Source organism: Myxine glutinosa, chromosome 4, assembly GCF_964187855.1.
Source record: "Myxine glutinosa chromosome 4, kmMyxGlut1.1, whole genome shotgun sequence".
Classification (NCBI taxonomy): Eukaryota; Metazoa; Chordata; class Myxini; order Myxiniformes; family Myxinidae; genus Myxine; species Myxine glutinosa.
The window spans coordinates 109,888,242-109,903,539 of record NC_136264.1 but is presented as its reverse complement, the minus strand read 5'-3'; the positions used below and the strand labels follow the sequence as shown (position 1 = coordinate 109,903,539).

The following is a 15,298-nucleotide window of genomic DNA, read 5'->3' as shown; positions in this document are numbered from 1 at the left end:
TAGAGGGGGAAAACAATATATAGCACAATCTCTCAAAAAGTTATTGACAAATTCAGGCTAAACTTGGTGGACAGGTAGGGTGTGTGACATCGATTTTAGTGAAGATCTGAATCCGGATCCGGATACGATTTTTTTTTTTAAATCGTAAGTGATTCCGATAATATCATTGACTTATTAGGCCAAAAACGATCTATTGCATGATATTTCAAAAAATTGTGGACGATTTATGACAAAACGAGTTGGATCAGTTGGTTAGATGACAAAAATAAGTTATTTGATTTTGGTTTAGGTCTGAATCCAGATCCGGCCTATCAGTGGGATACAAAGCATAAACTGTTCAGCCTGGTGGAGGTATGTGCTCTACCGAGTGCCATTATAGTTTGGTGTTTCAATTAATGGCTTGATTAGTATGACATGGCTTGATTAATATGATTACTACGACATAGAAATGTTATCTTAACATCCAAGTTGGCTGTGGTTCTTTTCCTCTGGCTCTTTGGTATTCATTGTGCCACGTGAACAAAGTCAGTAAAGATTCTGCATAATCCCTTTCCTTTTATGAAAACTTTTCAAGTAGTGTTTATACAATAAGTGCAAGTGTGGAGCTTTTTATAACTGGCAGGCACTCTTTCCTGCGAGGAGTCGTAACTTGGAGATAAGTGTAACCTATAAATATATGTTGGGAGTTTTAAAAGTCCTTACAAGCATAATTCTATTTCCAGATGAAGATCGAATCTGTATGTCATGCTTTCAAATTTATTGCTGTATTCATTGTGACCATTTCTGTTTTGGGAAAGAAGGAAGTTTAGTTTTGTTGAAAGCAACACGTCACATTGGTGGATTAAACATTGATGTACATGAGTTCAAAGTAGAATGTTTGCGTAGACACAGGGGCAAAGATCATAACGCTGCCATTTTGATGCTTCCAAATGCCATGGCCATGCCGTCTGCACTTCTGTACGTGCTTGTACTGTTTGCCAGCAAAGGTACTTATAAACAGCCATGTTTTCTTGGGTTGTTATTATTACTTAGATTATAATTGTTGCAGTGCCTTACTGTAAGTTTTGTTAATTACAATGTTGCTGTTATATTGTAGTTTTTGGCTACTGCCTCTCCCCCTTACAAAATGCCGAATGGATTTCTCATGTGATCTGTCCAGAATATTTTGAGATTCCGATCAAATCCGAGGAGAAATCGCGGGAGGTTCTTGTGAGGGTCATAATGCACCTCAGAATTTATGACTATGCATTTGACTTAACTGATTATTAATTTATTTGCAGCGTGCATCACAACTAGCCAAAAATGGTTCAAGAGCTATTATTCTTCAATCATTTTTCAATGCATCTGCTTTTTCAAGAACATGACAATGACATCTGCTGGAGAAACTAGAACTGCAACCGGAAGAGAGCATAACCCTGCCAGGCTGAGCAGTTTACGTTTTGTCTTCCATTGATAAGCCGGATTCTGAACCAAAATCTAATCGGCTTGTTCTTGTCACCTAACCAACTCATCCACCAAGTTTTGTCAAAAACCGTCCAAACGTTTTTGAAATATCATGTTATATATCGTTTTGGCCCTATCTCTCAATGGTGAAGCTTTAGGAATTATTTTTTGTGAAAAAAATATTTTGCTTTAAAAATTGAAATATTTTCGTATCCGGATCCATATTTTGATCGTCACCAAAATTAAACCGATTCATCCTTCTCACAGTCTCACACACCCAACCTGTCCACCAAGTTTTGGCCGAACCCATCCATAACTTTTTGAGATGTCTTAATATATATATACTAGCGGGGTCACCCGTGGGAATCCCACGGGCATGGATGTGTGTGACATTTCGACATATTGAGTTAGATGCTGCACATTCATTTTTACAAAATGGTTACTGGCAAGTCATCAGATCCAGAAATGGTGTAATGAACACAATTTATTTATTTCACATAATATGTGACCCCTCACTCCTCTCCACCTGACACTCTCCTCTCTCCACCTGACACTCTCCTCTCTCCACCTAGCACTCCTCTCCTCTCCAATCCCTCACATTCCTCTCCTCTCCAATCCCTCACCTCTCCAATCCCTCACACTCCTCTCCTCTCCAATCCCTCACACGCCTCTCCAATCCCGCCTCACACTCCTCTCCAATCGCGCCTCACACTCCCCTCCAATCACTCCTCACACTCCTCTCCAATCGCGCCTCACACTCCTCTCCAATCGCGCCTCACACTCCTCTCCAATCACGCCTCACACTCCTCTCCGATCGCGCCTCACACTCCCCTCCAATCACTCCTCACTCGCCTCTCCAATCGCTCCTCACTCGCCTCTCCAATCGCTCCTCACTCGCCTCTCCAATCGCTCCTCACTCGCCTCTCCAATCGCTCCACACTCGCCTCTCCAATCGCTCCTCACTCGCCTCTCCAATCGGCTTTCCCCGTCTCGTTCTTTTTCTTGCTCCAAATCGGCCCGTCTCGCCCGTCGGCCCATCGGAATCGGAAATCGGCCCGTCTTGCTTTCTTGCTTGCATGTAAATAAATTGTGTTCATTACACCATTTCTGGATCTGATGACTTGCCAGTAACCATTTTGTAAAAATGAATGTGCAGCATCTAACTCAATATGTCGAAATGTCACACACATCCATGCCCGTGGGATTCCCACGGGTGACCCCGCAAGTTGGCATTGACGTTCGTCGATGGACTCGTTCGCCCGTCTCATTCGTTTTCTTGCTACATCCTGTTCAAGTCTGCGTTCATCGATCGTCTCATTCATTTTGGAAATAGAAGTTTCCACGCAGCGCATGAATTGTCACGATCCTCAAGAGGAAATGTCTCGTAATCATCAAATGATAAATGGCAAGTAAATTATATTGTGGAAAATTAAAGATTTCAAATAAACCTATTTAAAGTGCATGCGCACATAACTAATTTTAAAAAACGAAGAAATATCTCTCGGTAATTTCCTGAAACATATTTTACATCCGGATAATAATGTTGAATGAAATAAAAACGAAGAAATATATGTCGGCATCATTGTTGACGTTTTTGTGCGACTGTCATCAAACGAAAAAGTAATATATCTTAACGGAAAAGCAAAAGCGAATTTTAAATATATATCGACACGTTGCCGTCGGTGTCATGTTGGGCGGTGTATGATACACCATGACGCGATTTTTAAAAATATATCTCTGCATTTTCCCACGTGTGTGGAATGTTCTCAATTATTGCTGACACCGAGTCTAAAACCATCGATAAAAATGAAATCATATGGTGAGTTAGATTGGAGATAAAGGCGTGAGAGAGACTCAATGGCCTTGAAGTTACAGGCGTTTGAGAATTCATTTCGTTCTATAAAGGGCAACTTTCATCGGATTTTCTTCCCGTTTTTTTTCAACCGAGTCTAAAACTATGTTAGCGACTGTGAAAAATGAAATGATATATCGAATTTGATTTGAAATAAAACTGGGAGAGAGAGCAAGACACCACGGGCCTACAAAACAGGCCTCAAATCTATGCGAGGTAATAAAATGGTGGATATTTGTTTATAATTATATGAAGCCTCTCCCAGAATGGGTGGAGCTATGGGTGGAGCTACTCTGCAAACCGAGTAAGCCACACCCCGGACAGACACCCAACAGACAGACAGACAGACAGACAGACAGACAGAATCATCTACGGCTATTATAATATATATATATATATATATATATATACTGTATATATATATATCTGTGCAGTGTCTGTCTTGTCTTGTCATTGAACTACACTTAAACTTTTGTGAAATCGTACCAAACTTCTGGTATGCACCTATATCTCCCGTGGGTATGTCCTAAAGGTATTTTTTTTTCAACATTTGAATTTTTTTTTAACTTAAATCTTCAACTTCAATTGTTTATAAAATGTAATATCATGTATATTACAAATACATTTGTGCAAAATAATTGTTTGAATTATGATTGGTGTAAACCATGACAAAACAGCAACTCAGGTACAGTCATTTATCTATATACAGTCACGTGAAAAAGTAAGTACACCCCATGTAAAGTTTTGACTTTTTCCACATATTTCAACATACAGCTACTTGATCTTCATTTCAACAATATTGATAGATAAAGGTGATATAATATAACAAATATCATGAAACATTTACATTTTGTAGTCCATTGTATAATTTAAAAAAACATAAATGCAAATTTCTCATGTGGAAAAAGTAAGTACACCCTGACATTTATCACTACTTCAAACACCTAAAATTAGAATCACGTGCACCAGCTCAGGTGCAAATGATTAGAACATCGTTAGAGAGGATCTTGGAGGAACCTGTCTTATTTAAACCTCAGACATTTAGTTTGGTTTGCTCTTTGTTGTTGAAGTGTGTGGCATCACCATGCCTCGATCAAAAGAGCTCTCTGAGGCCTTCAGAAAGAAGATTATAGATGCCTACGAGTCTGGGAAGGGATTTAAAAAGATCTCCAAACAATTTGAAATCAATCATTCGACTGTCCGGAAGATCATCTACAAGTAGAGAAGATTCCAAACAAATGACAACTTGTTCAGGCCAGGCCGCCCCCATCAAGTTCAGCCCGAGAGCAGACCGCAAGATGCTGAAAGAAGTCTCTAAGAACCCCAGAATGTCATCACGGGACCTCCAGGTATCTCTTGACACTGTTGATGTTAAAGTGCACGAGTCTACTATTAGAAAGAGGCTGCACAAAATTGATCGACATGGGAGGTGTGCCAGGAGGAAACCTTTGCTGTCCAGAAAGAACATCAGGGCAAGAATAAAGTTTGCCAATGAACACCAAGGCAAAGACCAGCACTTCTGGAACAATGTGCTCTGGACAGATGAGTCAAAGGTAGAGCTATTTGGCCACAGTACCAGAAGACATGTTTCGCGAAAATCAAAGACAGCGTTTGACCACAAGAACCTGATACCAACTGTAAAGCATGGTGGTGGAAATATTATGGTTTGGGGCAGCTTTGCTGCATCAGGGCCTGGGCAGCTCACCATCATAGAATCCACTATGAATTCTTCATTGTACCAGAGGGTGCTTGAGGATAATGTGAGGCCATCTGTCGGCAAGTTGAAGCTCACCCGAAGGTGGACCTTGCAACATGACAATGACCCTAAACATACCAGTAAATCCACCAAGGAATGGCTGAAAAGAAAGAAATGGAGGGTTCTGGAATGGCCAAGTGAAAGCCCGGATCTAAATCCCATCGAGATGTTGTGGGGGGATTTGAAACAAGCTGTGCATGCAAGAAACCCCTCAAACATCGCACAGCTGAAAGAATTCTGCATGGAGGAGTCGACAAAAATTTCTCCCAGTCGATGTCAGAGACTGGTAGACAGTTATAAGAAACGCCTACTTGACGTTGTTTCTGCCAAAGGGGGCAATACCACCTATTAGAGCCAAGGGTGTACTTACTTTTTCCACATGTGAAATTTGCATTTATGTTTATTTAAATTATGCAATGGACTACAAAATGTAAATGTTTCATGATATTTGTTATATTATATCACCTTTATCTATCAATATTGTTGAAATGAAAATCAAATAGCCGTATGTTGAAATGTGTTGAAAAAGTTAAAATTTTACATGGGGTGTCCTTACTTTTTCACGTGACTGTATATCTATATATCTGGGCAGTGTCTGTGTTGTGAATGAACTACTCCCTGAAACGTTTGTTTCCGTGGTGGTGAAGTGTTTTTAACAAGGTGGTGGTTGTTTTGAATCACGTGGTGGTGAGGTATTTTGAATTATGTGGTGGTGATGTGTTTTTAAATCATGTGGTGGTGAGGTGTTTTTAAATCACATGGTGGTGAGGTGTTTTGAATTATGTGGTGGTGAGGTGTTTTGAATTACATGGTGGTGAGGTGTTTTGAATTACGTGGTGGTGAGGTGTTTTGAATTACGTGGTGGTGAGGTGTTTTAAATTACTTGGTAGTGAGGTGTTTTAAATAACGTGGGGGTGAGGTATTTTAAATTACGTGTTTGTGAGGTGTTTTAAATAACGTGGGGGTGAGGTGTTTTAAATAACGTGGGGGTGAGGTGTTTTAAATTACGTGGTGGTGAGGTGTTTTAAATTACGTGGTGGTGAGTTGTTTTAAATTACGTGGTGGTGAGATGTTTTAAATTACGTGGAGGTGAGGTGTTTTAAATTACGTGGTGGTGAGGTGTTTTAAATTAGGTGAGGGTGAGGTGTTTCAAATTATTTGGGGGTGAGGGTTTTTAAATTACTTGGTGGTGAGGTGTTTTAAATTACGTGGGGGTGAGGTGTTTTAAATTACTTGGTGGTGAGGTGTTTTAAATTACTTGGTGGTGAGGTGTATTCGTCCCAAAATTCCAGTCTGCACCTACCCCTCCCCTATGTATGTGCTATGGGGTTCTTTTTAGAATTGTTTTTTTTTTTCAACCGAAATCTTCAACCTAAATTGCTTATAAAATTGTAATATCACAAACACTACAAATAAATTTGTGCAAAATAATTGTTTGTATTATGATTGGTGAAAATCATGACCACACAACAACTCAGGTACAGTCATTATCCTCACCTAAAATTAGCCCGTTCCTCAGTAACGACGCATGGTGAGGCTCGCTACGCTTGCCTCACCAAGCTCGTATATATATATATATATATACATATATATATATATACGAGCGCCCAATATATATATTGTTACGGAACCCGACGTCGGCCTATGGTTCCCCTTCGAGGGGGGATTAAGCCCCTCGTCTGTTACTGACCGACGTGGTCCCGGGGGTATGACGCCACGCCCGGTCGGTGCTGGATAGGGTTTTAGGCCCACAATTCCTATGACCTAAATACCAGCGCTTCCCGTTACGCGAAGGAACACCCCCCACTCACGGCCGCAGCGTAATGGATGTTGCGCCGAGCGAAGCGAACCGCGGCGTGAGCCGTTTACCAAGACTAGACCCGATCCTGAAACGTTGGCCAAATCGTGCCACAGATATTCAATGAGGGAAAAGACAACGATGACACGGATGTGAAGAAGAGGAAGACGAAGGCAAAAAGGTTTGAACTACGCCTATATTATTTATTACTATTTACAGGACCAAAATAAACCAAGGAAGAAGGAAAGATAATAAAATAATGACAGAAGGAATCAAGGAGACACAGTGAAATGCTAGCTTATCTACACTGGCTTAACTTATACCGCAAGACAGAACAAACAAAGACGGACACACGAATGGGGAATTTGCAGGCAGGAATGATTGGAAGGAGGAATGGGAAGGTTCAGCTGGGGCAGATGGTTCGGGCTTGATCCCGCACGGGACGTCGGGCTGGACCTCGACGGCCACCGATGCCACCGCAATCTGGCTCCCGCTGGGTAACGGGACGAAGCTGCCTGGTGGAGTCAAGCTGCTGGTGGAGCCAAAACTGCTTGTGGAGCCAACTTCTGGTGGAGCCAACTTCTTAACGGGCGCAACTCTCCGTGGGGATCCCTTCCTCTGCCTTTACCAAGCTCGTCTGGACTCTTCTCTCAAACGCAACCACCTTGGACTCCTCTCTCAAACGCAACCACCTTCAACTCCTTTCTCAAACGCAACCACCTTTGACTCCTTGCTCAAACGCAACCACCTTCGACTCCTTGCTCAAATGCAACCACCTTCGACTCCTTGCTCAAACGCAACCACCTTCGACTCCTTGCTCAAACGCAACCACCTTCGACTCCTTGCTCAAATGCAACCACCTTCGACTCCTTACTCAACGCAACCGCCTTCAACTCCTTGCTCAAACGCAACCACCTTCGACTCCTTGCTCAACGCAACCACCTTCGACTCCTTGCTCAACTCCTAGGCTTCGGCACATGCTTATATCGCCCTCAGGCGATCAAGCCGCCGGCCTCCAGGACACGCCCATCGGTGAGGTCGCCTCGGCCCTGATTGGTGGGCACGGGCTCTCTGGCTCCACCCTTGATGACGATCGGTGGGCCACGCCCTGGATTCGGCGGCTCCTCCTCCTCCTTCTCCGAGCCCACCTCGTGGCTAATGGAGTCGCTGTGAAAACCGCCCAGCAGCTGCGGCGAATGCAGTTGGCAATCGAGGCTTTGGGAATGGGGCTGAAAGGGGATCTATCTATTTGAATTCGGTGCAATGGAGTGTCAATTAATGGAAGACACAGCCTTAACCTACATAGAATAAGGAAATAAACTACCAACAAGGAGGAAATCTATGATTGGCTAAAGTGATTGTTTATGACCTAATTACGGGACGCACTTTGACCTTTATACACAACTGGAGGAAGGAGGGTGATATTTTAAAAACAATTTACACAACAATAAAAGAAACGCAATTCTCATATCCACAACACTGCACCCTCCTCCTCTTATGCACGTCCCGGGCCTATTACCTTTACTTTTAGTGTGGCACGTAGGTGTGGTTCCCTCGTCATTTAACCTGACCCTGAGTGTGACAGTTTTAAAACATAAATAAATATGTCCCGCTGCTCCATTGCACCCTGCCTAACAGATTCACGCCCACAACTAACCGAATGGTCTTCAAACTATACATTTACGATGGGGGAGTATTATTTACAGTTGACGCTACTTTTATTTACAATACGCAACCCAGGACCTGTGATTGTTCTTTGGGGGGGGGGGGGGGGGGGAGAGACAGCTTGCCTTGCATCGACGCACCAGAAAGCACCCACAATGCACCAAAACACCCTCAAGCACCAATCGGTGCACAGTCTATACTGTTCAATAAAAAATGAACCCAACAAACCCTGGTGCTGGTCTTCGTCTTCGGCTCCCTCTGCTGGCTATTGTTATCTTCTTGTTGTTGTCATCTTCTTTGCTGGAGGCCTATTTGCAATAAAATGAAAGTGCACAAATCGTGTCCATTTTTATTTATTTATGGCCCACAGGGCCGACTAGGGGTAGTTCACCTGTGGGGCATAGGTGCCCTGTGACCAAGGTCTGCCAGCAAGATCTCGGGCCTTCATGGCTGGTTCCAGCAGAGGGGCCATGCCCCAACCCATGGGGTCCATCAGTGGTGCTCAGCCACAGACATGTGGTCCATAAGGTGGTGCATCGATGCAGACAGCTGTGCTTGCGAGAGATTCGGGTGCACAATGGCGGACTCCCGCATGCTCCCCTCAGCGCCCAGTGGCGCACAGTCCTCGTGTGGGAGACAAGGGGGGGGGGGGGGGGAAGACAGGTGAGCGAGGGGTAAGGTCACAAGGGTACACATCAATAAAGGCAATGCAAGGCGAGGTACGTATGGAGACGAAGCCGAGAAAAGCTCGTCCCTACCGTATGTCACCCCCCCTGTCACCTACTCTACCCTTGCCCTTACCCCATATTTACAACAATCTACACATTTACAAATTCGTCACTAATGTCTCGTCTTCCCCATATTTCCCCTATACCAAATTCGTCACCACAATCCCTCTAACCAAAATTTGCCATCACCAATTCATCATCAATCCTCATAAGGAGGGAGAGATGGAACAACAAAGCACAATTTACACACCCACGTCATGATGCGTCTCACATTCCAAACATTTGCACAATAAAAATAATCAAAAACAACCTGGCATGGTGTGGAGGTAGGTCATCCCAGGTGAGTGGATGCAGATGGTGCGTGGAGATCTCCATCCTAACTACCTTCTAAATGACTTTAATACACTTTACACTACCCGGGGTCTTTTCCTGCCAATCCATTGGCCAACTTACACTATGGGTTCTAAAAACCAATTCCCATTGCCCAAACTGTGGTGCTTATCAATTTGGGGTCTCACTCCCCCGATTCATCTCCCGGTGCCCTTGCACAATTTCTGGGCTGAGACGTGTAGCTCTCCCAGCAGGTCTACCCACCTGCACACCTCCACCACTGTAGTTGCCACCCGAGCTTACCTGCTCCTTAACCTAACCTATCTACTGGGGAAGGCCCCTCCTGGCTCTGTTACCCCTCGGTGCCCTCTGGCACTGGGCTACCCGGGTCCGTCCTCCGGATCCTCGGGCCCCATCCACAACTCTAACGGCTCCCAGAGCCCACCTGCAGCCTCACCTGGCCGACATCCTCACAGTGGTGGAGTGCCCATTCAACTACATGCACTAACAGGCTACACGCCCAGCCATTTCCACAACACTAATGCACCCATCCAAACTCCATTCTTCCACACGCACCACAGATGCCAATATCCAACCACAATTTACCTATACCCTCTACCTAACTCTTACACTACCCTCCCCGGGTATTCGTGATGGGGGTCCATCCTCCTTTCCCCCATCCACACCTTCGCACCATCCACTCCACTCCACAGTTTCCACCATACTCACTCCATGACCATCCATTCCATACTCCATATATTCCACACTCCATGTATTTCACACAAGCATTCTCCATACCCCTGAAGTTGCACACCTGTGCAATCTCACCTGGTGCCACCTGCACCCTCCTTCCTTCCTGGACCATTTGGTCAACACCACACACATCACCATCACTCACTCATACACTGCTCCATACACCTGTTCAGTTGCACACCTGTGCAATCTCAATACAACTCACAATCACAATCATTTACTCATACCCTGCTCAATACACTTTCGATACTCAAACACACGGCATCATCTTATCTAACTACTCCCCTCTGAAACTTGCGCTTCCCAGTCGCCCCTTACATTATTGCGCTCCCTCGTCATTATCATCCAAACTAATCTACCTGCGTCCCCACTACAGGTATCATTGTCACTACCTAACCTTAGCGTTACCTATTGTCAATCTCTAGGTCACTACACACGATATCCTAACCCTCCCGGGCTAGTTTTCACTGCCAAACCCCATAAGACTAGTGCTCCTTTGCGCCCGTTGTGAGGGATGGCAGAGTTGCCATCCCCCCACATCGGGCATCTCTCACTACCAATTTGGCACATCAAATTTCAGCCAATCAAAAATTTTCTATCCCAAAATTTCGAATCCAAAAACACTTTCACCATCATCACAGTCTACTCACTAGAGCCTCTCGGTGCGCCAATTCATCTCTAAAGCCCGGCTTCGCACAGCCGAGCAATGAATGCGGGTTGCTTGGTGTCGGCGGTTGGATCCGTCCGGCATTCGGTGCAGGCAAGGTTTACTCGGGCCGAGATCCAACGCACCATCTCGGCACGGAGCCGTCCAATGGCCCGATCTCGCCCTGCCGGAACGCCTCAACAAAAGGGGGTCGCCATGACGACCCTTCCTACCGGGCCGCCCGCTCCGCCGAGCGGAGCACGGACCCGGCCGTTCAGAGCGCGGCCCGGAGTGGATCCCGCACGGCGGTTCTTTCGAAACCGCCGCGGTCACGATCCCCTCTGGTCCCCGCAGCACACGAAGCTGCCCGGCACGCACCGAAGGCCCGCTTCGGCTATACGTCGCTCTAACCGCTAACCCGGTTAGCGTCGATGCTCCACTCGCATGCTTACACCCCGCAGCCGTTCCTTGCTCACACATCCAGCCGTTCCCATGCTCTTCGTCATTGCACCTTCTCTTACACACCCAGGTACACTCAAATCCGCTTACAGACTTTGTCACACACCTGACCACCGCACACCTTTGCACACACTCGTCGTTCGCACACCTCACCAACACACCTCTTCACGACCCCTCCTCGGTCACCTCCTCTGTGACAACCACAGGTGTGCTCTCACTTGCACACCCAACCACGTGCCTCACTACCAACTCCAGTGTGCATTCCCATACGCGCTCTACCATTCCAGGTGTGCATCCTTCCAATCCAGGTGTACATCCTCTCTCACCTGCCACAACCAACTCACACTCCGTGTCACTCTTACTACTTTTACCACCACACTTGGTTGCGCATTCACCCTTACTCTCGACCGCGCACTCTGTCCGCATGCACTCCGCTGTTACACACCTTTCTCGCGCATCCTCTTGCGCACTCTCTCCCGTTACACCCTCCGTAACACTCACCACAGGTGTGCACTCTCTCATTACATCCTCTGTAACACTCCCCACAGGTGTGCATGCTTCCGTTACATCCCCTGTAACACTCCCCATCCCGCGCTTCCATGTGCCCCTCCGCACACGCGCTACGACCAACTCACTCTCGACAGCACACTCACTCCTCGGCGCGCACTTTTTCCTCACACACCCCAGAGTTGGACATTCTCGCACACCTCCTCTGTCCATACACTCCGTACCTGTCGCACACTTCACCAGCGGCCTGTCACGAACACCCGGGTCTACACCACCCCCCAAGCCGACTGAATCTCCCCTCACACCATATACATTTCCGCATATATCGCCACTCACCTCGGTACCTCGTCGTCGCACCTCCTCTGCCACCTGCAAACTCTTTATTTGGTTAGTGAGAACATCATCATGATTTGAACACAGACCTTGCACATACTCCATCACTTCCTCCCTTATCTCCTTTTTAGTTTCCATCCGTCTCTTCTTAATTTCACTCACCCCCTCTTCCACCTCCTCTAATTTATCCTTTACCTCCTTCATTTCCCGGTGCGCCCCCTCTATTTCTTCCTCTAACGCCACCTTAACCATTTCTATGTGCGTCCTCACCTCCCGGTCTTTCGTCTCCATTTCTTCTGTCACCTCGTCCAACCTCTTCGTCAACCCCTCATGTACCATCTGACATTCCTTCTTTGTCGCCATTAATTAGTTCTTCATGTCTTTTTGTGTCGCTTTTAACCCCCTGATTATTGCAGTGTTCTTTTCCACTTGGTCCACTAGTTCCTTTTGTCCCACTGTCAGCTGTTCTACTCCCCTCGTCAGACCCTCTATGCCCTCCTGTAACCTAGCCGTATTATTCCTCACCTCTTTCTCCATATGGTTCTCACCTTGCTTTACCTCCTCGCGTACCCCCGAGACCTCTTCGCTTACACCTCGTCTTATTTCCTCTCCCATTTCTCCCATCTCTTTGGTAGATGCCACCCTCATCTGTTCCAACTCATCCCTCTGGGCATCCAATTTGGTTTCTACCCCGATTTTCACCTCCTTTATCTGCTCTCCCATTTGTTTAATTTCCCGGGCCGATTGCTCCCCTATTTCCCGCAATTTGTTTTCCATCTTGTTTTCTAACCCCCCTAACCCATTTTTCACCCCCTCTATCTGATTCTCCTGGGCAGCCATTCTATTTTCCACCCCCGTTAACCCATTCTTTACCTCCTTTATCCCGTTGTTTAACCCCTCAAATTTATTGTCCAACCCCTCAAATTTGTTTCCCATATTGTTTAACCCGTCTCTTAATTGCTCACTAGTACCCCTTGCTTCGTCCCTCATTGCTCCCAATTGCTCACTGGTACCCCTTGCTTCGTCCCTCATTGCCCCCATTTGGCCCCCCATTCTGTTTTCCATCCCTTTGAAATTATCGTCTGTTTTTACCATAAAGGCCATCATCTGTTTCATGAACAGGTCCAGATTCATTGGCATCTCGGGCTCAGCTGCTGCGACCACGGGCGCGGCTAAATTTGGTGCCGCTACCACCACGTACGCGAGGGCGCCATTTTACGCACCTGATACCCCCTCAACCACCTCCTCATTGTTCTCCTCCATTTCTTCCCTCTGATCCTGGGTTACCTCTAACCCCTCTTCTAGTTCCCCCACCGGCATCCCAGCGCCTTGACTATCCATGGCACGATGTTAAATTTAGGATGTTAAAATACAATCTCGGGCCACTCGTAATTTGAGCGCGCTAAGCGCTTCAGGTCCGTATCCCACTCCTGACACCAATTGTTACGGAACCCGACGTCGGCCTATGGTTCCCCTTCGAGGGGGGATTAAGCCCCTCGTCTGTTACTGACCGACGTGGTCCCGGGGGTATGACGCCACGCCCGGTCGGCGCTGGATAGGGTTTTAGGCCCACAAGTCCTATGACCTAAATACCAGCGCTTCCCGGTACGCGAAGGAACACCCCCCGCTCACGGCCGCAGCGTAATGGATGTTGCGCCGAGCGAAGCGAACCGCGGCGTGAGCCGTTTACCAAGACTAGACCCGATCCTGAAACGTTGGCCAAATCGTGCCCCAGATATTCAATGAGGGAAAAGACAACGACGACACGGATGTGAAGAAGAGGAAGACGAAGGCAAAAAGGTTTGAACTACGACTATTATTTATTACTATTTACAGGACCAAAAGAAACCAAGGAAGAAGGAAAGATAATAAAATAATTACAGAAGGAATCAAGGAGACACAGTGAAATGCTAGCTTATCTACACAGGCTTAACTTATACCCAAAGACAGAACAAACAAAGACGGACACACGAATGGGGAATTTGCAGGCAGGAATGATTGGAAGGAGGAATGGGAAGGTTCAGCTGGGGCAGATGGTTCGGGCTTGATCCCGCACGGTACGTCGGGCTGGACCTCGACGGCCACCGATGCCACCGCAATCTGGCTCCCGCTGGGTAACGGGTCGAAGCTGCCTGGTGGAGTCAATGCTGCTGGTGGAGCCAAAACTGCTTGTGGAGCCAACTTCTGGTGGAGCCAACTTCTTAACGGGCGCAACTCTCCGTGGGGATCCCTTCCTCTGCCTTTACCAAGCTCGTCTGGACTCTTCTCTCAAACGCAACCACCTTGGACTCCTCTCTCAAACGCAACCACCTTCGACTCCTTTCTCAAACGCAACCACCTTCGACTCCTTGCTCAAACGCAACCACCTTCGACTCCTTGCTCAAACACAACCACCTTCGACTCCTTGCTCAAACGCAACCACCTTCGACTCCTTGCTCAAACGCAACCACCTTCGACTCCTTGCTCAAACGCAACCACCTTCAACACCTTGCTCAATGCAACCACCTTTGACTCCTTGCTCAAACGCAACCACCTTCGACTCCTTGCTCAAACGCAACCACCTTCGACTCCTTGTTCAATGCAACCACATTTGACTCCTTGCTCAACTCCTAGGCTTCCGCACGCGTTTATATCGCCCTCGGGCAATCAAGCCACCGGCCTCCAGGACACGCCCATCGGTGAGGTCGCCTCGGCCCTGATTGGTGGGCACGGGCTCTCTGGCTCCACCCTTGATGATGATCGGCGGGCCACGCCCTGGATTCGGCGGCTCCTCCCCCTTCTTCTCCGAGCCCACCTCATGGCTAATGGAGTCGCGGTGAAAACCGCCCAGCAGCTGCGGCGAATGCAGTTGGCAATCGAGGCTTTGGGAATGGGGCTGAAAGGGGATCTATCTATTTGAATTCGGTGCAATGGAGTGTCAATTAATGGAAGACACAGCCTTAACCTACATAGAATAAGGAAATAAACTACCAACAAGGAGGAAATCTATGATTGGCTAACGTGATTGTTTATGACCTAATTACGGGAC

At 46.8% G+C, this 15,298-nt stretch overlaps 1 protein-coding gene across 1 annotated transcript in view; it reads left to right on the top strand.

The window, feature by feature from the left end:
- The first annotated feature begins 630 nt into the window (after positions 1-630).
- The window catches only part of LOC144891793 (uncharacterized), a 46,768-nt gene continuing 32,100 nt past the window's right edge, over positions 631-15,298 (top strand). The window contains exon 1 of the mRNA XM_078776269.1: positions 631-986. Within this exon, the coding sequence (XP_078632395.1) occupies positions 677-986 (310 nt within the window). The 5' untranslated portion in view covers positions 631-676. The remainder of the gene's footprint in view (positions 987-15,298) is intronic.